Genomic DNA, 26,848 nt, shown 5'->3' with positions numbered 1-26,848 from the left:
GTACACACATGTATAAACCGCTAATTCAATTAGCAGCATATTAGTAAATTAAAGAAAAATAAATAAATAAATTAGGGGAGTACTAAATGCAGGATAATTTTACTAAATGCAGAATAAGTTATTTTTTTAAAAAAAAATAAATTATATTCCAATTTTGTCCTTGTTTTAACTTAATCCTGTACACTTTTTTTAAATGATTAAAATTAAATCTTGTACACTCCTAACTATATAATTATCCCAACTATTTAATTTACAACCATATTCTAACGTATACAATCTTGTATCCTATTTAATACGGAGTATTCAATACTATACAAATTCCTAGACAATAATGAAGTGCACTACGACATTTTTTTGAGGTATGAAAATTATGTGATGTAATAGATGAACAATCAAACAATATAAAATTTTCATCTTATACGGCTAAGATTTTTGAAGGTCTCTAGCATGCCCCTTTCCCCCTTATACAATTTCCGAGGTCTCAAGAACCCCCCGGCTAGGATTTCCGGGGGTTCCAATACCCCCCCGCTATGATTTCCAGGGGTCTCCAATACCCCCCGGCTAAGCTTTCCGGGGGTCTTCAGTACCCCCGGCTAAGCTTTCCGGGGGTCTTCAGTACCCCCCGGCTAAGATTTCCGGGGGTCTAGTACCACCGAAAAATAAAGTCGAGGTACTTATAATGAAAAATTATAACAATTCAACAAAAAAATTAAACGAAAAAAAAACCTAAGAGCGAATGGTTTATGAGCGGTGAACGACTTCTTCGTCTTCAGGGCTCAAATTGAAGAATTTTGTGGAATGAAATGAATTGCAAAAAAAATAAAAAATAAATGGTGATTGAAATTGTGAATGAAATGAAAAAAATTGGTGAGTATAATGAATTGCAAAATAAAAAATGTAAAAACAAAAATCCTGATGAAATGGCAAATCAATTTTTTCATTTTGGAAAAGGGTATTTCAATCATTTTATTATTTTCATATCATTAATTAATTTCTGGTTATTTTAGATTTTAATACCTCACAAAAACACGAATATTGATTTTAACACCCCCATAAAAAAAATGAATTTTAACACCATATAAATTTCCAAAAAAATGGTATTACCACCACTTAACGGCTTCCATCCAAAAATTCCGTTAAGTGTGGCCCACAGTAACACGTATCAGCATTTTATTTGTTCAAAAAAAGAGAAATTAAAAAAATAAAAACCTAAAACTACCCAGCCACCACCACAGCACCACCCCTGCGCCACCGCCGCCTTCCCCCCAACTCACCACAGCCCTCCTCGAAACCACCACCTGTGTCGCACCACCACCCCCAACCCACCTGAGCACTCCCCCTCCCTTTCCCGCAACCGTAACGCCCCCAAAAACCACCAAACCCAAAACCCTAGTCCCCCCTAAACGGCCACGAATCCGGCCTTTAAAGGCCGAAATCGGCCGGTTAAGGCCACTAATCCCTAAAACCGGCCAATTTCGGCCATTTTTGGCCAGATTCGTGGCCATTTTGGGGAACAAGGGTTTTGGGTTTGGTGGTTTTTTGGGGCGATACGGTTGCTAGAAAGGGAGGGGGAGGGTTCAGGTGGGTTGGGGTGGTGGTGCGACATGGTTGGTGGTTTCGAGGAGGGATGTGGTGAGTTGGGGGAAGGTGGCGATGGCGCGGGGGTGGTGCTGTGGTGGTGGCTGGGTAGTTTTAGGTTTTTCTTTTTTTTTCTTTTATTTTTTATTTTTTTGACCAATAATAACACGACACGTGGCTTATGGACCCACTTAACGGGGTCCTAAACAGAATCAGTTAAGTGGTGGTAATACCAAGTTTTTTAGAAATTTATCTGGTGTTAAAATCCATTTTTTTTATGGGGTGTTAAAATCAATTTTTGCGTTTTTGTGAGGTGTTAAAATCTAAAATTTCCTTAATTTCTGCATTTAGGTTATTTTGTACTGCATTTAGTACTTGCGATAATTTAAATGTTGAGTTGAACGGCATTGGGATTTTTTTTTGTAAAGGGTGTAATTTGGGAATTTTTGCATCTTTAAACTGTTTTTATGGAAGGATTTTTTCACATTTGCTACCACCTAAAACACCTCACTTTAGATTTGCTACCGTTTTAAAAAAAATTTCAACTTTGCTACCACCCTAAACATAGTTTGTTAGAAATTACTACCCCATGCCTTACACCGTTACAATTTCCGTCAGTGGGGCCGAACCACCGTCCGGCCACCCCACTACCACCCCCTCCCCTCAACTGCCACTCCTCCCCCCTGCCTGCGGCCGATGCCCAAAACAACGGCCGACGCCGGCGACCCCACCTCCCTTTCCCCCACCCACGAAGCTAACCCCCCTCCCTTTCCCCCACCAGGAAGCCAACCCCCACTCCCTTTCCCCCACCCACCGAAGCCAACCACCACCAAATTCAGCCCCCCTCCCCGTTACCTCCAGCAGCCACCAATTCGCACCCACCCGCAACACCAGCTCCGCCACAAATTTCGCAGTCCCTCCTCAATTTGCAGCCACCATTTCGCAGAAGCCTGCAACACCACCACGGCCACCAAATTCGCAAACCCCCAATTCACAAACCCTAAACCACCAAATTCGCAAACCCTTAATTCACAAACCCTCAATTCATTTGGGTGGCTTTAGGTTTAGGGTTAGGGGTGGTTTCGGGTTTAGGGTTCGATTCCGGTGGGGTAACGAGGAGGGGGGCTGATTTCGGTGGGGGACGGCTTCGTGGGTGGTGGGGTTGGCTTAGTGGGTGAGGGATAGGGAGGGTGGTTGGCTTAGTGGGTAGGGAAAAGGGAGGGGGTGAGGTCGCCGCCGGCCGAATCTTTTGGCGCCGACCGCCGGTAAGGGGAGGGTGGCAGACTAGCAGTTGAGGGGATGGGTGTCGGTGGCAGTTAGGGATGGCAATGGGTCGGATCTGGACCGAGTCCAGATGGACCCGGATCCAGATCCGTTTTTCAACCTTGGATCCAGATGGACCCGGATCCGTCGGGTCCATAAAATGAGGAACCAGATCCAGATCCAACGGATCCGGGTCTGAATCCGGGTCCAAAACGGGTCTTGCACGTTTTGCCTACTTTTTTCAAACAAATTTAATAAAAACGCATTTCAATCAAGTTCAATGCATAAATTAGAGTTATACAACTAAAAATACAATGTAACACACATTATACATATTGTCTTTGAAAAAAAAAAAATCCAAACATAAAAAAAGTACGATGTTACAAATGACCAAACAAAAAAAAAATAATGGTGATTCCGATTTGAGCATCCAATATCCATATTCCGAAAGGACTAATCTTCATCACTACTAATATCATCAACATCCTAAAATAAAGAAACAAAACAAACAAAGAAAAGAATTAGTAATTGGCAAAAACTAAATTATACTTTGTATCAATCATATGTCTTAATATTAATTAATAATAATTTATAAACCTTACCATATCAATTATATCCACCTCTTGTACATCATTATCATTATCATCCTCCCGATCTTCGGTTATAGTTGAACATGAAAGTGATCCTTCAAAAGAGCCTATCATAAATAAAATAAAATAATTTACTTTGTATATTAGAATTAGAAGTGTAATCTATAATAAAGTAAGAGAAAAAAAAAACTAAGTAAAACATTACCCTTTACATCATCGACCATCCAACTTTGTAAGCACATCAAAGCTTCTACGGTTTGAGAATGAAGTCGAGAACGGTGAGCACTAACCACTCTTCCACCCATGCTAAATGCACTTTCCGATGCAACCGAAGATACGGGAATTGCAAGAATATCTTTGGCAATTTTTTTCAAAGTTGGATAGTTTTGATCTCTACCCCACCATTTAAGAACATCAAATTCATTATCCTCCGGCAATGTGGCACTCTCCAAGTATTGTTCTACCTCACTCCTCAAAGGTGTTGTTCTAACTTTTTGTCTCTTTGATCTAGCAAAATCATCTTCATCATCACACTCATCAAAAGGATAAAATTTGATTGTGCTTCCATAAACTGAAATTATTAATATTTGATTGTGCTTCCATAAACTGAAATTATTATAAAGGATAAAATCAGTAATATAATTCTATTAAAAAAAAATCAGAAATATAATTCTATTAAAAAAGAATCAGAAATAAAATTAACTTAGAATTGTAATGTACTAAAAAGCGAGAGTTGATAATACGTGCTAATTATGTAGCTTAGAATTGTAATGTGCAAGCCCCAATCATTCGCTCACTCACTGTAACGCTTCATACATTATAAAAATGAACAAAACAAACTATTGCTGACTTGCTGAGGCTAAACAGATTCAATCACGCTAATGAATAAGCTGCTATAGTTGATAAACTGACATTGCTAAGTTGATAAACTGACATTGTGCAACCAAATTGGCAGCAAAAACATGATACTACTAATTCCCATTATCATTGCTAAGTTGATAAACTGACATTGCTAAGTTGATAATCTGACATTACTTCACATACAAATTCCCATTATCATTTGCTAAGTTCTTCTATAGTTGATAAACTGACATTGTGCAACCAAATTGGCAGCAAAAACATGCACAAATAGCCCACGAAATTTAGAATTTCATCAACTGACATACAAATAAACCCACAACTCCACAAGGCCACGAATTGAATCAACATCACAAATAAACCCACTAATTTCGTCAACAACACAAATAAACCCACGAATTTCATCAACTGAAATGCAAACTTGTACAAATTCATCACAAACAAATCTGAACTACTACTTTAGTTTATTTGCTCATATAAAGTAAACAACAAAGAAACTAAAAAGAGGACGGAATACGGGACTTACAGCAGAAGTTACAGAACTGATCGGAGATCGCCGCCGATCTGATGGAGTCGTGGTTCGTGGAGAGTAGGCTGAGTGGTGGGCTGGTGGCTGGTGGAGATTGCCAGATTGGAGAAGGAATCTAGAGAGAGAAAATTAGGGTTTTTTTTTTTTTTTAATATGGGCCGAAATTTGTGAGTGACTTTGTGAGTCTTGTATAGCTGCGCCTGTACACTTGTACTCCAGAACCGGACCCAGATTCGTTTTTTCCAGCTGGATCCGGATCCGACCCGGATCCGTCGGGTCTAAAATTTGAGGACCCAGATCCGTGAAATGGATCCATGGATTCGAGTCGGGTCCAGATCCACTGCCATCCCTAGTGGCAGTGGGGTGGCTGGGTTTTTTTTTTTTTTTTTTTTTAATAAACGTAAGAAACTTAACGGAAATCCTAACGGATTCGGTTAAGTGGTAGTGATATCTAACAAACTCTAATTTAGGCGGTAGCAAAGTTAAATTTTTTTTTAAAACGGTAGCAAATATAAAGCTAGGTGTTTTAGGTGGTAGCAAATGTGAAAAAATCACTCCATAAATTTTACTTCTATATTACTTTTTTTTTTGTTGTAAGGCTTCGGCTTTTTACTTGTGTTTTACAAGTGAAGTGTGATTACTTCTATATTACTTCACTTTATTTATTTACTAGATGTAAGCCTGTGCGATGCACGATTTTTAAATATTTCATTTTGTATATTTTTTTTGTAATTTCTTAATATTTTTTGTTTTTATTTTCTATTCTATTATTTTAACATTAATTTAAGGTAAAATATTTGGTTAAGTTCTAAATTATAGAACTTGAATTTATAAATTGAAATAAATATTATCTCATTCATCGGATAGTTAGATAAAATCATTAAATCAAAATATATTTTTTAATTTCTAATTATTCGTTAAATAATATAAATCCTAATGTAAAAGATAATTTTTGTTTTTTTTTCATAATTTAAATCTTAAATTATTATTTTTTGTTTTCAATTCTCAATTTTCATTTGTTAATATCTTAAATGGAGACTGAAAATTAAAATTCTAAATTAATATATAAATCTAATTTTTCATTGGTCAAAATATTACTTTTGCTTATGTAGCGTGCGATGCACGAATTTTTACATACATTTTGTATATAAATATTTTTTTGGTGGATTATATCATCAGATATTTACATAAAACCATTAACATCGAATGATAATTTATATTTTTAAAATATCAAAATATAATTTTAAGTTTTTTAAATAATATAAATCCTAATATCTAAATATTAGTTTTGGTTTTGTAACAAATAAAAAGGATAAAATTTAGTGTTCTTAAAAAATAAAAATCCTAATAAATTACTATTCGTCGTTTTTACCTAGCAAAAATTTTAAATTTCATTCGTCACGTTTGTTTAGGTGGCAAGTGATTTTTTTAATTCTAAAATAAAATAAAAATCTAATTTTTAATTGGTTAAAAATATACCTTTTCTTATGTGGCGCTCCCAATGCTCTCCAAAAATGCCTACTTTATTTATATATATTAGATTTATTTTTTATATTACTTCAATTATCCTTGCTAAAATTTAATTAGGATTAAAATCCATTCCCTAATTGCTATTTTAATATAATCCCTCACTGAATTTGGAGTCCTCATTTGTTTCACAATTCACAAATGGAGTAGGCACTAGGCAGTAAGGGAACGTCTAGGAGTAGAGATGGCAATGGATCGGATTCGGATCGGGTGGAGCTTCACCCGCATCCATCCATTACTCTAATCGCTCCATCCACATCCATCCATCATCCGCTTCACCCATCATCTTATCCATCCGTCCATCATCCGCGGATGAAACGGGTGGAGCGGATGACTAATGGATGAGTATTAAAGTTGAAAAAAACTCACATAACTTTAATTTTCGGTTATTTGTACAATAGTTTTATTAATTTTATTAATTAAAAAGGAAACAATAACAATATATTGTTTGAAAAATTAATTTGCAACAAAAAATACATATAATTTTCTTGCACATTTCAGATTTTATTATTAAAATTCTTAGATTAAAAAATTAATATATGTTAAACGGGTGGGTGGATGATTAGCGGGTGAAAAAAGTATCATCCATATCCGATCCGATCCATCATCCGCTTCATCCGTCACCCGCTTTTCATCCATTTAATTCGGGTTTTCATCCATTTATTTATTGCGGGTGGAACGGGTTAGTGGATATCCACTTAATATTCACATCCCTATCTAGGAGCCACGCAAAACAGAGATGATTCCAATGCTAATTATATCACTAATTCATCATATTACTTCGTTCAGTACTTCACTTACTTCAGTAGCTCTAATTCATATCATCAAAATTCCAAGAAGTCAGGTATTTCATCATGCAATTTCTGTTTAAATTCTACTATCGGAGTAAATATTTGTACTTTCTACTGTACTGTATAGAAATTTGGTAAATTTTAAGAAATCATGACCATTGTTGCTGACAATGACAAAATTCTTGAGGGTATTTTACAATATGTAATCTTTCTATGTTTGGAATGATTGTGTAACCCGTTATTCTTGTCATCCATGTATGTCTGATTGTCTGCAACCTTTTTTTTCTTTTTAATTTTGTGGGGTTGGCGTAGAGGTGATCAAAGTGAGACCGGCCCAAAAATTTAAGGGCACAAAAGATCCCGGCCCGGAGCTTGGACCAACCCAGCACAAAAAGTGGGCTTAATTTTTTTTAGCTTCGGCCCGTCCCGCTCAATGATCACCTCTAGGTTGTTGGTGCTAGGGGGTGAGAGAATGGGGTGGATTGTAAGGTTGTTTGTTTGTCTTGGGCTATCTATGTTGCATGGAAATGGTGGGGTTTTGGAAAGGTTGGGGTTTTCGCCCCGAGAAAACCCCGGTCTCATAAGTTTCCATGTTTCCGAGGTCTTATGATGGTAAGACGGTCTTGTTTATAAATTTGTAAATTGGAATGGTGTTATTTTTAGAATTGGGATGAATATGATAAAATCTAACCAGCTAATTTCAGGTTTGAGTTAGCTTGTGGTTGAGCAATGATGGTAGAAATATAGATTATCTCTTTTGATTTTTTAAATTAGTTGAACATAAGGTGTAGCATAATAACCTCATTCAAGAAGTTAGGACATTCGAAGTCTAGCTCAATAGAATGAAATAAAAGGACCTGGATTTTGTCTATTTTGCTAAGCAAACTAGGGTATCTATTGACTAAATTAAGCATGAAAGAGTCTGGGAGTATGAAGTTGCCTACCATCTGAATGTTTTTTACCTCACTATAGCTTATCATCTTTTCATTGGTAGAGAGTATGTCGTGACTCATGAGCAATTGGATCAAAGTTTCAAACCAAGTTTTGTGTTCCCATTTAAGATATACTTAATTTAGTTTCAACCTATTTCTGCTTAGTGTTATATTTCTATGAGATGCACAATGCCACATTGTATGACCATGGTAGCGTATGGCTGACATCTAAGTAGCTAATTCTAAAATCTAAGGTTTAGGATGTTAGCCTCAACAAATCAGGGTGTCTTCAGGATTTTTTATCGTGTCAAGGGGACTAAGATAATACTCCGCTGTTATATTTCTGTAACGTGACTATGTTAGTGAGAATATAATCAAAATTATTAAACACATTTTCTTTCTGAATCACTACTTCTGAACCTGGCTCATTTTAGTAAATTTTGTTGCAGATGTATAGCACTGTGGGATCTCAGCCTGGTATGCTGAGATCTCCTGCTTATCCCCAGCTCATTGCATTTGGAAGTGTGTTCTCTGCAGTCGGTTCTGGATATATCTGAGGTGGTTTGTGGGCATATGGGGAGATTTTTCTCGGTCCAGCTCCGAGTATGTGCAAATCAATGTAAGTACAATGTTGTTTAAATTCAACACCCTTAATCTCTGGATGGCTCTTCAAAAGTTTCCTATAGACTTCCAATGTATGACATCAATGAACCAGATTTGTATATCCCGTTAGTGGTATTCGTTACATATGTCTTCCTGGCTGCCTTTACCCAGGTTATTGTGGAAATTAGGAAACAAGCTGTTAGCTGGCTTTGGTTCGGTTCTCAGTTCTAGTTGGCTTGGTAATGTCAAGCCAACTGGCTTCTCTGATCTGGAACACAAGCTACTGCTGCATGCAGATCATTTTGGAGTTCTAGGTTTCATAATTTCAGGCATGTGTTTTCCCCTTTCTTTTCCCCACTTCCTCGACGGCCTAGCTCTAATATAACTAATTTGGTTAGGGTTGTAATTTCATTCTTCATTTAGACCTCCCCACTTGCTATAATGTGACATGAGGAATTATGAAGTATTTAATGGCGTAGTGCAAATAACATACATGCTAATATCAGTTTATGAAGTAATCAGCTTTATTTACCTTAAATAAATTGTTATCAATACACAGTTATTCTCGTCTGATATATCTCATTACAAACGATTATGACTAAACGAAAGACATTATAATTACTTCTGCTTGCTAGCTGGTGCTTCCTCCTATTGTAAAAATTCGACACTTTGCCCTGCACATTCCGGAGCTGGGCGTTGACCTCCTTCACACATGGTTACATTTTTCGGACACTTGAGACAATTGTGTGCTAGGCTGCCCGTCACCTTTACCTTTTGAATGCCGAATTCTGGGGGTACACCTCCCACCAAAAAGTTGTGATTGAGGAACACATGCCTCCAAGGAGCACCTAGCCTCACACCAAAACTCCTTGGAATTGGTCCAGAAAGCTGGTTGTGACTCAGGTATATTGCTGTCAGCCTCTCCATTGTGGCTAAATTTGCTGGTAGGTGGCCTGTTAGACGATTTTCTTGCACATCAAGCACTTCAAGATGGGTAGATTCACCTGCAAATTTGGGAACCTGCAGCTCTGTGAACCAGTTGACTGACAAATTCAGACTAACAACCTCGGGTAAGCTGACAATTCCTCTGATTCTGCCACTGAATCTGTTATCACTCAGGTCCAACAATCTGAGGTTTTGGAGCTCGTATATCGAGTGAATACTCCCTGAAAGTACATTGTGGCTCAGAGACAATGTTCTCAAACTTGTTGGAAGCTGAGGGAGGATCCCAAATAGTTGGTTGTTGCTGAGGTCTAATGTGTGAAGCTGCCATAACCCTGCCAAGTTAGGGATACGCCCAGAAAATCCATTGCTTGCCATTTTTAAGGACTCGAGGCTCCTAAAGTTGGTGAGCCAAGTAGGTATCAAGCCGGTAAGTTTGTTACGCGAGACATCTAGCTCTTGGATCCTTTTCAGTCTTCTTAGTCCTAGTGGTAAGCTGCCAGTAAAGAAATTGTCAGACATCACAAGTGCAGTTAACTTGTTAAGCTTGGTTACACTGTCGGGAATTGGTCCTCGAAACTTGTTTCTGCTCAAGTTAAGGATGGTGAGCTCGGTCAGGTTCCCAATATCACTAGTGAGAAATCCATCATACCCAACACCATCCAGGTCAAGTATCGTGATACGACTGCTTGAGTTGTCCTCAGGAATCGAGCAGAGGATCCCAAGGAAGTGAGCCCCTGTGCTCTCACAAGGATCCAGTGCAAAATCCCAGGTGCTGATGAATGAATTGCTTGGAATCGAGTTGGGATCAATCCCTTCCTTTAAGGCCCTTAGGACATCAATCTCTGAGCTCAAGGTAGTCGAGTGAACTGACATCGATCTGAAAATGGCAAGAATGACCATTGTGATGAAGTAGAAGGACATTTTCTGGTGCTCTTTGCTTTCCATTGGTATACAAATGTTTTGTGTTATAGTAAATGTGCTTGAAATGATGAAGTTTGTAGCAGTGATGCTGTTTATATATCGAATAAGTCGAAGTTGAGAAGGAGAAAAAGAAAGTAACATGTAATACTTCATATCAAGATCCTGGTAACATTATCAAGTGTGATAATAAATAATTTATAAGCTTAAGAAGATGGTGAATCATTTGTTTTGGCAGTTTGGAATAAATTAAGGCATCAATGGAAGAGGTCAGATCAACCTAAACTTCTTTGTTAAATTATATGTTTTATTCTTTCTTTCTTTGAATGAAATTGTTTTTGCTTTCTTTAATCATTATGTCTAGGTGTATCATAGGTCCATAGTTGGTCAGTTGTATTTTGTGCAATATTTGGCCCTGCTTAAATTTTCTGGAAACTTCTAATTAATGAATATAATCAGCAGAAAGATGGTGTTATTAGTTCTGTTCTTCTATGTATCAATGAATAATTTATAATTAAAATTTTCTTTTCTAATATTGACTTGGTAATATTATTTTTCAAAGGGGATGAATGTACAGGAACTAATCGAAAATACAAAGTTTGAACTCGAAATAAAAATGAGGTATAATATGAACCAAAACATAAATCCTGAAAATAAATCATCTAACTACATGTATTACGTATGTATGAAATTGCGTCACTTGACATTTGAAAATGTAACACACTCCGTAAAACTTATGATTTCTGACACTTCTTAAAAAATTTACTTCGTACCATCTAAATTATCATGAAAGCATGTAAATATATAAAGGGAAATTCTCAACGGTAACCTCCAACTTTTGCTACGAACCAATGGTAACCTCCCTTTTTTTTAATTATACAAAATGACCCCAATTAACAACTTTATCTCACTTATGACATTAATGAGCTGAGGGTTAATTAATTAAAAAAAAACTAACTATGGTTAGCTTTGAAAAAAAAAAAAAAACTAAAAAGAAAAACCACCGCCTCCACCCTTATCCCCACCAGATCTAGCTAGCACCACCACCTCCACCCTCATCGGAGCCACCTCCCACCCAACCTCCTCGTCTGAAACACTGACCTCACACCCAAACCGCCGAACCCCAGGCAACAACTCCCTCGCATAGCAGCCCGCGACCAACCCACCTCCCTACCTCCACCGTTAGCCGCCGAATTAACCACCTGCACCTCCAATTCGACCACAACAGCCACCATCGCACTCAGTCCACATCAGAGCCACCACAAGACCCTTCAGAGCCGGCGCTAATTCCATTGAAGCGGTCGCTCCTAGTTTGATCTACAAAATCCAATTCGTGTTTGGGGTTCAGCGGTGTGGGGGTGGTCAGGGTTCCGAGATCGGCGCTCTAGTGGGGTGATGGTGAGAAGGAGAAGAGGGAAGGAGGGTTGTGGTAGGGGATTTGGGAATCTGGCTTGGCGGTGTTTGAGGTGGAGTTGGCGCACCGGCAGTCGGAGGAGTCTAAGTAGCATCGCCGGCGATCGGAGGAACTTGGGGTGGTGTGCCGGAAGGGAGATGGTGGCTGGCAGTTTGTGGGTGGTTTTTGGTGTTTAAGGTTAATTTTTTTAATTTTTCTTTTTTTTTAAAATATAAATCTAACTATAGTTAATATTTAATGAAATTAGGTTATGAATGAGATGAAATTTGTAACTAAGGTCATTTTGTATAATAAAAAAAGGGGAGGTTACTATTGGTGCGTAGCAAAAGTTGAGGGTTACCGTTGAGAAATTCCCATGTATAAATCATCAATGAGATGAAAAAGATTGTAGTAGACTTTGATTTTTATTACATATAACTAGCATTTAATATACTTGCATCATAAATTTTTAATTTTTACTTTGTACATCATTATATTCGTATCGAAAAATTGTAACTAAAATAAATTACTACTCCACAATACTTGTACAATATAGTTTAGAATAGTGAATCAAAACCAAGGTTCAAACTATCATATGATGTAGGTGCGGAGATGATGTGTTAATCACATATAGTGTCGGCGAACAAATTTGATTGCATTGTGTTGTTAAGAATTTTTAATAATTGTACACTATTTCAGTAGTTAGAACAGACTATTAGAGATTTAGGGTCTGTTCACATTTACTTAATTTCAGTTTAGTCAGCTCAACTCCAATCAATTCAATTCACTTCAGCTTTTAATTTCCTCCTCTCACAAAATATTCATGTGAACAGGCCCTTAGAGCTTTGATTGGAGAGACAGACACATGACCATATACAAGAAACTTCGAGCGAAACACCGAATGCCACTTTTGGGGCAGTTTAGGGCTATAATGTTTGATTTAGATGAGATCGCGGGTTTTAAAACACCCCACCATGCTCAAAATTCTAAAGAAAACGCGCACTTGAGGGAAGCTTGTCTTAGCAGTAAGAACAATTGAACAATAAGTCTTTCATGCATGATCCTGATATTACTGTCCAATAAGTCTATCTGAAGATGTTCATACCCTCAAACCAGAGATTTATGAACAATTTACAAACCTCATAGTAGCATATCATTCAATTTACAGCTCTCAGATTTGCAACATTTACACATGCGTACTATATCATAATGTACCGTTGCAATCATGTTACTGAAAACTTTGTTATTGGCAAGAGGCCATATAACAGACTGCTACATCAACCAAGGTCAGGAACGATTGAGTACTCATCATCGTCATCATGAGCAATCTCAATCCGAGGCTTTTTGTTGGGCATGCTCGTCTTGGTAGGTCTGTATTGCACTGTATGGTTGCTTGGTATTGACATAGGAAGCTGTGGAACTTCAGCTGCTGCTAAGGCTTCATGAGGAATTTGCTCGCCGAACAGACTCATGTCTGACCACCAATCGAACTCTCCAAGCTCAAGCTGTCCTTTCTGCACATTTCATAATGAAAAACTTGTCAATAAGATTTCTACTGTTATATACTAGTACTGTCAAAAAGATTTCTACTACTAACTACTTGGTAAAATGACTTAGATGCAGCAAATGTTCCTCACCTTATTGTCAGTATCGAAATCAGTGAACTCCAACAGATCATCAACAGCCCAAGACGAGGGAGGTGAAAAGTTGGGAGGCTGTTGCACTGGTTGTTTTACCGCGACTTGTGGTGCATTTTGGTTGGATGGTTCTGTGCAGTTCTTTTCAGTTTCATTTCTGCACTTGGAGAGGCAACCCAGGGCAACTCGTATACCAGTGGCTAAGTATCTCTGGTGGTTTGCAGCGCGAGTTGCAGCTGCATGAATCGATTCATCGCAATCCTGACAGAAAAGGGCTCTGTCTTCTACACAGAAGATAAATGCAGTCTTTTCCTGTAACCAAACAAAATGAAGCAGAGATCAGCAGAAATTCTACTTTGTAAAAAAGGGAGTAGCTGAGAATATAATTCTGCTATATAGTACATGAATTATTGTAAACAAACAGAATACAGATCTGATCATATTAGGAACCATGTCTTTAGATAGGCAGTTCAAGCATATTCTTACAGGTTCAATTATAGTCATTCTACCTCCAAAAATTGATGATTTATTATAAACTGTTATCCTCTTCTTGGACAAAGAGGTCCAAGTATGTAACTCATATCAAGATTCAAAGTCAAGCTATACCCTAAAAATAAGAGCTTTACCTATTCATCTCATTGACTCATCCATAAAATTGAACCTTCCTAAAAGATCTGAAGAGAAACATTGGTTCCTAAACTTACTGCGGTAGCAAGGCTATGTTACTCGGACTCTTAATTTAACCTAAGATAATCGGTAGGATACTTCAACCCTTTAGCTTTTAAACCAATTAAGCAGATCGAGTAAGATATGAATATCCAAATCCGAGTAACATCAAATCCGAGTAACATGATACGGATACGGATAACTCGCAAAAAGAGGAAATATTTGTTAAATAGCTAACTAATAGGGTCACAAATTCCCAAGTAGATTTGATAGCAATATAATCTTGGACAAATCACAAGATCACTTCATATAGTATGAAGTTTAGGCCCTTGTAAAGTTGTAATTAAGTAAACAAAGTGGACCTTTTTGGTGATGTAATTATATTACTTATACTTCGTATATATATTCACTTCATATGATAGAATAATATATCTTTAGCCATATAAAACTAGTTAATTTGTCTATTTAAGAGTCAAAGTTTTTTAATCATGTTAAGAGTAAACTATGAACCAAAGTCATCTTAATCCTAACTTTTATATAAAATAATCCGTAAATCGCAGGAGTACTAACCTACTACTACAAATATGATCTATATTTATCAAATAAAAAAATGGTTAAAGTGAAATTACCTGGCAAATATCACAAGTAGGAAGTTTGCTAGAAAGACAATTAAGCTGAAGTCTTTGATGCTTACTAGCAAGCTTATTTGCTGCATGAACTTCTGTATCACATTTTGCACAAAGCGCAGCTTCATCTGCACAACAAATTACTGTTGCTGGATTTCTCTCACAAACATCACACTGAATTTTCATTTTTTATCAACTTTTTTTTTTACTCTGTTTTTCAATTCCCCTGTTTCTACTCTGTTCTTTTCTCTACAAAAACCCAAATTTCTCACTCAAAATTCCAATATTTTCAAAAATTAAGATACACCCAGATGAAAATTCCAGCAATTTAACAAAACCCAGAATTTATTTCAATCAAAAAGATGAAAAATTACTTATAATATAAGCCTAACTCTTTGTATATTCTTTCTTAGAGATAAGAAAGAAAAGAAGAGGAAATATAAATGTGAATGAAATTGGGGTATAAATCATATAAAAAAATTATAGGAGAGAGAAACAAACTTGAATGGTGGAGAAATTGATGTTGGAGTGTCTGAATTAAAAGATAAGGATTCAAGATTTTTACACGATCAAATTAAGGGCACAAATTAGTCCAACACATTTTAGTAGGGTACACTTATATGTGGACATTAACAAAAGTGTATAAATTTTGTGGTCATAAAATTTTTAGGGAATTAAATTATGTGTTGATGAGTTGGTTAGATGTTATTGTTGAAATAACTTTTATTATAAAGTTTTTATGTGAATGTGATGCCATCTAATTTGCAAGAAATTATAAAGTTTGGACAAGTGCAACTAATAATGTTTTTATGTGATTGCAAACTACCAAAATACCATACACACTTGTTTGTGAATAAATGTGTTTGCGTGGTTTTCAATTGTCATTTGTCAAAGATCAAGTTGTGATATTTATTTTCTTTTTTCTTTATTTTGTTATTTATAATTGACTAATTGAGTGTAAGTATGACCTCATTGCTTAGCTATAAAGAAGATCTTTTGGTATTTGGAAACAACATTGCTTGTACGGAGAGAAAAAGTTCATAGATTAAGGACTTTGAAAATCTTGTCATGTCATGTAATGCAAGTAAATTGTTACTTATTTAGGAAATTGATACCAAGTTCTTGATGGATCAAATGCTAATTTGTAAGTTTTAGGGTACATGCATGTGAGGAGTAAAGTGTTTTGGGCGGTTAGGACTATTATTAATAAGAGCGTTGTTAATTATGATTATACTAAGGGGCCGTTTGGTTGGGGGTTTTCATCAAAGGGAATGGGAATCAACTGAGCCGATTCCCTTTGTTGTTGTTTGTTAGACACTTTCTTTCATTCCCTTTACCCCCTCCATTACCCCAAATCCTTCTAACTTCATTCTCCATCCCCCCCTAGACTTTCCCATTCCCTTTCCTTAGCCACCCATCCACCACCACACCCACACTAGCCACCACCCTTTTACCTTACCCTCACCACCCAACTGCCACCAGTCACACCTCCACCGCCATCGCTGCCCTTTCCCCGACCACCTCCACCCTTCCCCGACCACTGCCGCCCACCGATAAGACCCAGATCTAACACTCTCACAATTTCACAAACCCAAACCCACCGGCTCACCATCGTCGACACCCCAGATCGACTCACCATCCCCGAGACCCCCACAACCCAAACCCACCACTGCTAACACCCTCGCCGAGCAGTGAGCAGCGGGGCGAGCAGCGGCGAGGGTAGAGAGCAGCGGCGACAAGCAGTAGGGGAGCGTTTGGTGGGGGGCGAAGGGCGGTGAGTGGTGGTTGGGGATGTGCGGCGAGTTGGTGGGGGGCTGGGTGGTGGCTGGGAAATGTGGGAATTGAAGAAATAAGGTGGCTGTGTGGTGGTTGTGTGGTGGTGAAGTTGGTGATAGTGTTTCCCTTTGTTTTTAAAACAAACAACTTACATAATTTTGGGTAATTTCATTCCATTCTCTTTCTTTCCCTTTGTTCATTCCATTCCGTTTACCCCGTGTAAACCAAAAGACCCCTAAATGAATTGAGATTGTGAACTATAATCATTAGTTTGTGGTACAATTAGTTGTGTCAAACTTGTTTCTATGGAAGTCACAAAAGTTTGAGAATTATGAAGTTGTATATATTGACATCATATTTTTTTTTAGTGGTAATTGTAAACTTGGAATATTTGTTTTTCTCCTAATAAATAAATTCTAAAACGATTAGTGTTTAATGGTTCTCTATAAGTGTATACCGCAAAACGTATCATCTTTACTTTTTATGTGGTTAAGAACCAAGTGAAAGTCGCTCAAACATTTAATTTTAGCTATTATGGCATCATCACCTTATACACAAGCTACTACGATCCGTGGATTGGATTTGGATACCTTCAACATCACAATCAACATACATGTTAATTAGCCATAGCCAGATGGGAACATAATTACGATTTATTAAAAGCATAATCTCTTTCTCGTTGCACAATTTCAGTCGTGCCTTGTAAAAAAAATGTACGTAGCTAGGGATATGATGCCTTTCAAGAGCTTCACATTAAGTACATTTAATGACGATTGTGATTCATTGACATTGTTTACAGAATTATTGTTGCTTCAATTTTAATGAAACAAAGAAAGTCATCAACTTAAACAGTCATACATCATAAATAGCTAATGAATTTGCTAGGAGATTGCATGCATGCTAACTAACAATTAGTAATCATGCAATTAATAACCCTTTTTCTTCAGGATTGACCTCATGTTGAACTTGTGGTTTTGACACTACCTAGCCTCCATCATTTGCCCCGGGGCATTCCTCCAAAACGTACAATAGGCTTTGTGCAACTCCAACTCGCGCGAAAACCACCTTCGATTCCTGGCAAATCACACAGCCAAAATTAAGAGACTAGAGTCTTTGCTTAGATGGCATTCGAGTTAGAGAGAGATAATCCATCTTCTAGTAGCTAGCCAATATCTCTTGGACCTCTTAGTCATTCCTCTCACTCATGGACTTCTTTTTAGAGTTAGGGTTATTCCACTTTGATAGGGTGTTTCAATGGTTATAGGCTTTCAATATTATAAAGTAACAAGTACGTATACTAAATGCAGAAGTAACACGCTATTATTTTATTGTTTTGATAAGGAAAGTAAACCACATATACGTAGATAATACTACCTTCGTTTTATGTTTTTTACAACTATGCGGTATTACTTATGAGACATAAAATATTTTAAAATTGTAAAAAATATAAGACGAAGGTAGTATATAACTTAAATCATTATGTTGGATGAAAGACATAAACTCATATAGTCATACTCATATACTCCAATAGAATATAGGGGGACCGGTGGAAGCTTCCAAACCACCAGTTTTCTAATTTTTAAATAAAATTTAGGTTAAAATGTTTAAACTTTATTTGAAAATAGGTCAATTTTTTTACTTGTCCTTATAAAAGTCAAAGGAATTGAAGATTTTGGTCCCCCAATAGTAATATTCTGGTTCTCCCTTGTAGATAATGAAAATGAAATCAGAAATATGGTGAGGTTCAAGTGAGCTCTTCCTGGGTTACTAGTTCATGCCTAAAGTTTTACTTTATTTAACTTAATCTACTTAATTATTTGTTAAACTATTGTTCAATTCCTTTATTTTTGTTGTAAATTGCAAGTGTAATTTATTTTTTGGATGCAAATTTCTGTGTGTAAATTGGTTGATTAAATTCTATGCATGTTATTGACTTGATACCAATTTCTTTCTAGTCACCAAAGATATTGACTTAAAAAACATTTCAAATATGACATGAATAATCATACGATGATATGAGCAAGTTTGACTAATAATAGAAATTAGCATCTATGTAGTCAAATGATTTGATAACATAAAACAATCGTGTGGTTGTTTGGAAGTTAAATAAAGGAGATTTTTTCATTCCATGTTTTATTTCATCAGGATTGAATAAGGTGGGAATGAGTAGAAAATTTGTAATGTTTGAGAGCTATTGTCTTAGTAAAAACAACCTATATAGAACTCGAGCTTACTACAATGAGTGTAGCAGTAGTCCAGTGCTATTCAGTATGGCTTAAGCCTTTTGAGCTCGCCAACTTGATCAAGCATGTCAAGGTTTAAGTATTTGAATATGGGTTTATAGTTTAGTTGGGTCACTAAATCTTCACCACCTTTTTTTAATTCTCTTAAACTATTTTTATACTATGTAGGTTAGTTAACTTTCATTTAACTTACTAGAAAATCAAATATAACCTTATGATCTAAATGCACCAACAATTCAGTTTGATAGCTTGCTTTATAATTTGATCATTCTTAGTATGAGAAAGCTTTTTTCAGGATTAATTATAAGTTAGTGATTGATATTTGGTCAGTAACTAAACAATTGTTGTGTGATTAAAAGAAATTAAAATACGTGATTGATTTTTGTTCCATCACAAAGAGATAACGAATTAGATAATAATGATGCACATGAAATAACCAATAAAATGAACGAAAAGAAAAGATGATAGATCAATGGAAAGAAAATATTATACAAAAGAATAAAGGATGAGAAAGAGCTCTATGTAGGTCACTACAAGTTTGGAATTCTATGCAACAATCACATTGATCAAAGAAGGTGTACAAGTCGAATATTTATGTTATACGAAGTATATAATATAACAAACGATTGCACCCTCTTACAAACCCTAAAGAAAATAGGGGGCAGGGGTTCGGGAAAAGTATAATTTTACAAAAAAAAAAAAAAAAATTGTACGTGTGTGGTGAACCGTTTAGGATAAACAAGATATTATAAGTACGATTGTATGAGGATATTATACTGTAACATCTATTCCTTGTTACTCCTCCATGGTACAAAACATCTTATAAAAAGTATAGATGGACGAACCAAACTAGCTCGATAAGTCTTAACCCTCAATTTCTTCAATTGCATTATTTTTCGACGATAAAATCCCAAGATAACTTCTTTAACAACCCCATTAATCTTTCTTACTGATCTTCTAAGCTTATATCTTGTAGTATCATCATCTTCTCCTTCAGAGAAATGATAGCTACTAAGAAATGCTTGCCTTGCATGCCAAAACTCGGGATCTTTGCACGATCGATTTCCATACTTCTCATTCATGGGATGAATTACGATCTGCCATACATCAGTTTCTTCAAAGAATTCATAGTTTTCTAGCAAATTCAACTCTATAATCTCTCGATTTCCTGGACTTTGCATGATCATATCATTATAATAAGATATGGTCATATAACAGAACTATGAATGTAACATTTATATAACTATATAAATTAAGTATATATTAGAAGTGGTTGAACAAAAGAAAGAATGTTTAAATTCAAGTAGTTGGTGGCTTTTGTTGCACCCAAGAACAACCAATTTAGATAAGAAAGAAGATTAATTTATGTTTGTCAAACTTAGATGGGATGTGATTAGTGGACTAATTAGTCTAATATGGCAGTTTAAGTACGAAGTTAATCTTTAGATTCATGAACTTGATTGGAGGTATTTGATTATAATAATAGCATGATTACCTCATTGTGAAAATTACCAAGCAACTAGTAGACAAATTATGATTCCAAACAATGTAATCTAACGAACAACTAATTCTAATAAGTACTTCGTATTATTCTATAGATAGAACGTAAAATATAATGTATACTTTCTTGTAAAAAATATAAATAAATTGTATATTGCAAATAGGACCTATATATATATATATATATATAGGGGAGGGATCCGGTGAGAATAGGTCCATATGTGAGAATTCATACTTATATGAGAACTGATTTAAAATTTAGAACATGTGGGTAAAAATTTAGAACATACGAGTTAAAATTTAGAACATGTGACTCAAATTAAAATTTTGAACATATGAGTAATAATTTAGAACATTTGTGTGAGTAATATGTTAGAACATCTGATTTAAGAATTAGAACAAGTGATTAAAAATTTATAAAATTTGCTTTATGAAATTTTAAACATATGAGTAACATTTAGAACACTTGATTTAAGATTATGAACATGTGAATAAAAATTTAGAACAAACTGATATTGAATATAGAAAGTGTGAGTAAAGAATTTAGAACATACGAGTAAAAAAAATAGAATATACGCTTTAAAATCTGGAACATATAATTAAAAAATCTTAGAAAATCTGGAACATATAATTAAAAATCTTAGAACACACGTTTTAAAATTTAGAACATAAAAGTTAAAAGTTTGGAACAAGTTATTTAAAATTTATGACATCAAGCTTAACTAATTTATGGTTTAGAACATGTGAGTAATAAATTAGAACATTTGATTTAATTTAGAACACCTAAAAAAAAGTTTAGAACATCAGATTTAAAATTTAGAACATACGAGTAAAAATTTAGAACATAAAGAGTGTTCTCACATAAGAAAAATTCTCATATAAGAAAAATTCTCACGAGAGCCTTCCCCTATATATATATATATATATATATATATATATATATATATATATATATATATATATATAACGCATCAAATTAAAGCTTAAAATGATCTATTTGCATTAGAATCGTCTAAGATTATTTAATGCAAATGGGACAAAAAAAAGCCGAAGGGAGCATTAAAAACGTGCATTACACGGGTTTTATCTAATGTAATACGTAGTAAAATGTTTTAGTTTTTAAATTAAAATATGTTGATTTCTAACAAATGAGACAAAAACCATAATTTTTTAAACGAAGGAAGTATAATAACCATGCATCACACGGAGTATTATTCTGATCATTATTATTTAAATATGTTGATTACAAAGGAAGTCTATGCTTGACAACAACATACATTAGGAAAACTACATTGTGAATTTTTAGCGTTTGGCCCACAATATGCCTGACAATCTTGATGTGTACATCCGTCTTTATTAAAGCAAGTCGACCCTCTTTCGATTCCAATATTTTGAGGAGACCTTGAGCTTGTAACATTAATTCCTGTAATTATAAATCAAATAAAATAAAATAAAAGAGCAAAGAATGAATTATACTTATTTTTTTTTTTCAATTGCAATGCTCTCTTTAATAAATTGATCTAGTATAATAAAAATCTCCACTACATATGTAATGATGTGTATTTGTGTTATGCTCCATGCATGTAAATTAGTAACACTAACAAATATAATTTGTTTGTTAATATTAATTGAGATACTAAACAAAAATAAAAATTGGATTTTTTATTAGTGCTCCATTTGGTTTTTTTCATAAAATTTTTATCTTCTCACTTTTCTTTGTTTGGTTTGTGGAGGGGTGGAACAAAAATTCTAGTGGTGAAAAATTATATCCTTACTAATGGAAAACATTTTTTTATATATAAATAAAGCCACATTTTCCTCTATCAACCAAACAAAAGAAAACTAATTTGCAATCAAGGTTCTTTAAAAAAATTGCAATTAAGGTTCTCCTTAAAAACATCTTTTCCATGAAAACTAATTTTCAATAAAATAGGGAAGCCTACGCGCGCGATGCGCGCGATACAACTAGCCATCGTAGGGGAGTTATAAATTCGAACCTCAAAGTTTACGTACTTTGAGTTGCTGTAGAATTATACTTGTCATAGGTCGATCAATAAGAGATTATATCTTAATTTATTTAATTGTAGAAACATGTTTTGTGTTATGATTATATATTTTGAGAATGATCATATATATTATAACTCATCATTGTACGTATTACTATATGAAAAGGCAATCAAAGATATTGCATCATTCTATGACTACAATAGGAGTGTTATGGAGAGGACAAAATCCTCATTGAACATCGTGGCACAAAGGCTATGTGAATTAGTATATTTACTTGCAATTAGATAGTCTTTGGACCATATAATAGAGGAGATAGCATTTTTGAGCTACGAGTATTTAACTGATGATGTATGAGTACATCTTAACTCTTTTCTATTAAACTATAAGCTTTTCCTAGGATAAAAATCGAGACAATGACACTGTAACTAAAACAAAATACACCTTCAAACAACCTCTTAATCAAAAGCATAAGACTATAATACCTCATATGTGAGACATAACTGCTACATTCCGTAGAAGACTCATAAAAAGAGTTGATTTGTTTGACTCCCCTATAAACACAACTAAAAGAGATTACATCAAAAATTCAAAAGTATTACTCTTATGTGTTATTATTTTTATTTTATTTTTATTTTTTATTTTGTTTATCATTTTAATGGTATCCAAGCAATTACGCTCCACCACTACGAAGGTACCATTATTGCATTCATCCGTCAACTCAACCAATCTTGAGTTGTCTCCAACTCTAACCGGATACGAGCATCTCTAAATAGCATGCTTATTCACCTCTTCGTATAACATAAAAAAATAGATTGCACAAACTTTACATTTCTTTTAGTATATAAAAAAAAACAACCAGCAGGTCATCATCCTTATAGAATTATCGCAGCGGTGGATGGTGACCGGGGGTACCGAAATGGAAACTGACATGTTAGCAGTATTTTCCAACAACCAGAAAAGTAGTTTGTGAGAAAAGAGAAAATTGAGAAATCATGAGTTTTGGATTTTTTTTCGGTTGTATGATAAGAAGGAAGATAAACAAAAGAAATGGAGGACAAAAATATGAAAGGTTATATACTTAAATGCATCAAAATTAATTTTAATTGAGGGCAAGTATGTAGATTAAATTTTTTAAGGGTATAATAGTCTTCACACTATTCATAAGAGTATTCTCCCACGGGCAAAAATACGAAAGGTTAAATACTTAAATGCATCAAAATTAATTTTAATTGAGGGCAAGTATGTAAATTAACTTTTTTTAAGGGTATAATAGTCTTCACACTATTCATAAGAGTATTCTCCCACTTTTTATAAGGTAGGGAAATAGTTTACATCAAAACAACATAGCCTAAATAGAAATTTTCAAGTTTTAAAAATGATATTTAATCTAGGATAACGAATAAATTTGCCACTTACCACAAGACAAGATAACTAGCAACACTAGAATGAGAGACATAAATGATGTGTTTCCGGCCATGGTTAACTAATGTAGTTCTTGTTATACAAAATTAAGAGTATGGAGGATTTATATATCAAGTATATAATATATTATAGAGATGTGAGCAAATTGTTTAAGTTTTTTACTCTATATATATACTTGCTAATTGTTGTTTATTATTTGTGAATCTCTTATGATCTATCATATCTAAATAAATCACATGAGACTGAGATATGATAGGAATGCATTCATATCTAAATAAATCACATGAGATATGATAGATAATTAGGAATAAATTCGTATCTAAATAGATGACATGAGATATGATATCATGAGAGATTCACTAATAATAACAACAATTTACAAGTATATAAAGAACCAAAATTTTAAACAATTTGCTCACATCTCTATAATACTTTATATGTACATGTACATCCTCCTTCATATTCTTATTTTTATATATATAAAAAGAAGGATAAATTGTAAATAATCACCGTTCAAATTACCTAAAATTGAATTTACCACCCTTTTTTGTTTATTTTAAATAATCACCTCTTAAAGTTTTATTTATTATTTTTTTTTTAAAAAAAAAACCACGTTTAAACTAAAAGTTCAATTTTTAATAATAAATACATTGATTTTTGTGCCACAGCTTGGTCTATTAAAGTTTTGGGGGTCACTTTGGTGCTTTATGTTCAATTTGAGGTTAGAATTAAAAAAATAGGAAAAATTGAAAAGAATAATCTCACCTTTGCTCTATCTGCTCAAAACAAGCCAACCTTTACGTATTCTGGGAACGGGCCAACCTTTACCCCTTATTTTCTTTAAACAGTCCCTTTTACATGATACCTGATGAGCAAGTTAACTTTTTTTTTTGGGAAATTCTCTTTGGTAACACTGAAATTTTTAGTTTTATCAGTGGTAAACTGCGAAAATTCTTAATATCCTCGGTAAACTTGAATTTTTTATATTAAGCTAACCATAACATTAGTGATAATTGTAGTTAAATATTTAACTATAGTTAATTTATTTATTTATTTTATTGATATTTATTACTTTTAAAAAAAAATTATACAAAAAATTAAAAAAAAAACCCACCCTTTTCCCCTATAGCCGCCCACCACTATCGGCCCCACTGACACCGATGCTCAACCTCTCTGTCACCGGCGTACCGACCTCCCACTCCTCCTGAACCGACAGCAGCCACCACCGCCCACCGCCGGCCTAAGCTCAGCCTTGAATCCCCTTCCCCCAAACAATACCTAGAAATTTCCCGAATTTGAACCTTTAAAACTCAGCTCTGCAATTTTAACCTTCACCCTCGCCTACACCTTCACCTTCAATTTCGCCGACATCTTTTTCAACCTTTACCTTCATCTCCTCCTTCCTAATTTTCCTAGGAATCACTTCTTTTTGCCTTTGAACCCCAAGACCATCTCAATTTCACTACATTATATTAAGGTTGTTCAAATAATTTCACAAGAAAAGAGGTTGTTTTGTAGGAATTTTTGTGCGTGAAATGGGCAGTGGTGTTCAACCATTCAAGGTGGTGGGGAACAGGAGAAGCGAGCGTTTTCGGGGAAAGGGAGGCCGGAGTGGTCGAATTTTCGTTAGGGATCGAGTGAGGAGGGATGGGAATCGTGGTGGGGGAGTGGGAGAGGGAAGGTGGGAATCGAGAGTGAGGGAGGGTTGGGGGTCGTCGGATGGGAGGGAGTTGAGGGGTAGGGGATCGCCGGAGCTTGGTGTCGTCGGCAGGAGAGGGGGTCAGGTGGTGGCTGGGTGAGTGGGGGAAAGGAAATTTTTTAAATTTTTTAATATAATTTTATTTAAAATAAATAATTAACCATGGTTAGGCTTATAATTGCATATAAACATCATTGATGTTACCATTTGACTATTATAGCTAATTGGAGTTTACCAAGGATAATAAAAAAATTTACAATTTACCACTAAGAAAATTAAAAACTACAATCATCTTCACCACCATAATCACCAGCACCATAACACCACATCACCACCTAACACCACCTCCACTACTGAACCAAACTGACTCCCACACCCACAATCACTGCCCCACCACTAACCAGTTACCACCACCATTCCCCCACAACCCCCTTAACTGTAATTTATCCAGCCCCGAAATCCACCGCGTCGACCAGAGCTCTACCCCACCCAACCCCAAAATCAAACTCAAATTTGATTTCCAAAGTAATCAAAGTTGAAGTTGATTTCCAAAATAATCACAATGGTCAATTTGATTTCCAAAGTAATTGAAGTTAAAAGGTGCCTGAAAGTTTAAAGAATGACTCAATTTGATTTCCAAAAGAAAAAAATGGAGAGATTTGGTATAAAATTTAGTTATGTAATTAGATCGCTTTGCCATGGCCAAATTCCAGAATTAAAATTGCTTGCTTCGAGGTGGGTTTTGTACGGCGGGGAAGGGGTGGGGGTGATTTCGCCATTTCGGTCCTTGGGGTAAGTTGGATGAGTTATTCTTTATGGCTTTGTTGATTGCTGGTGGTGGGTTGGTGGCTTGCTGTTGTGAGCGGAAGGAGGTTGCGTGGTGATGGGCGGTTGCTGGAAGCAGTGGTGGATGTGGGGTTGCTGGTTGTGGTCAATTGGCCAAGGCTCGGTGGTTATGCGGCTTTGTTGATTGCTGGTGATGGGTCGGCCGGCAGGAAAAGGGGTAGCTATGGTGGTGGTAGGGGCTGAGTCAGGACGAAGGAGGTGGTTCTTTTTTAATTTATTTTTTTGGTTTTTTTTAATTATTTAAGCTAACAACCAATTAGAAGGTGCATGTGACAAGTCACCTTTTAAAACAGGTTACTAAATTATAAAATCGGTCAAAAGCTTGTTTTGAGAAAATAGGGGGTAAAGGTTGGCCCGTTCCCAGAATATGCAAAGGTTGGCTTGTTTTGAGCAGATAGAGCAAAGGTGGGATTATTCTTTTCAATTTTCCTAAAAATATTATTGAAAATGCCTTATTTTGCATGTAAAAAATTACCTCAATTTGCGTGAAACTCTTAAA

At 35.3% G+C, this 26,848-nt stretch overlaps 2 protein-coding genes across 2 annotated transcripts; both read right to left on the bottom strand.

Moving 5' to 3' along the window:
• Positions 1-9,319: 9,319 nt before the first annotated feature.
• LOC110738603 (leucine-rich repeat receptor-like serine/threonine-protein kinase BAM2) lies at positions 9,320-10,561 on the bottom strand. Its single transcript, XM_021918996.1, has one exon. It carries the CDS (start codon positions 10,559-10,561, stop codon positions 9,320-9,322), a length of 1,242 nt encoding a protein of 413 aa, XP_021774688.1.
• A 2,369-nt stretch (positions 10,562-12,930) lies between these two features.
• LOC110738796 (B-box zinc finger protein 24-like) lies at positions 12,931-15,346 on the bottom strand. Its single transcript, XM_021919229.1, has 3 exons — positions 14,860-15,346; positions 13,565-13,876; positions 12,931-13,441 (listed from the first exon to the last, which is right to left on the bottom strand). The coding sequence occupies exons 1-3, from the start codon at positions 15,040-15,042 to the stop codon at positions 13,205-13,207; spliced, it is 732 nt and encodes a 243-aa protein (XP_021774921.1). The 5' UTR covers positions 15,043-15,346; the 3' UTR covers positions 12,931-13,204.
• Positions 15,347-26,848: the final 11,502 nt, after the last annotated feature.

The sequence above is a fragment of the Chenopodium quinoa genome, unplaced genomic scaffold (assembly GCF_001683475.1).
Source record: "Chenopodium quinoa cultivar QQ74 unplaced genomic scaffold, ASM168347v1, whole genome shotgun sequence".
NCBI classification, from domain to species: domain Eukaryota; kingdom Viridiplantae; phylum Streptophyta; class Magnoliopsida; order Caryophyllales; family Amaranthaceae; genus Chenopodium; species Chenopodium quinoa.
This window is presented reverse-complemented; position numbering and strand designations above follow the sequence as displayed.

Excerpts from the sequence above, each read along its gene's own strand:
- LOC110738603 (XM_021918996.1), bottom strand. The coding sequence starts at position 10,561 with ATGGAAAGCAAAGAGCACCAGAAAATGTCCTTCTACTTCATCACAATG.
- LOC110738796 (XM_021919229.1), bottom strand. The coding sequence starts at position 15,042 with ATGAAAATTCAGTGTGATGTTTGTGAGAGAAATCCAGCAACAGTAATT. Across the intron at positions 13,877-14,859 it reads CTACTTGTGATATTTGCCAG|GAAAAGACTGCATTTATCTT; the intron begins GTAATTTCACTT and ends GTTTGGTTACAG. Across the intron at positions 13,442-13,564 it reads ATTTCGATACTGACAATAAG|AAAGGACAGCTTGAGCTTGG; the intron begins GTGAGGAACATT and ends TGAAATGTGCAG.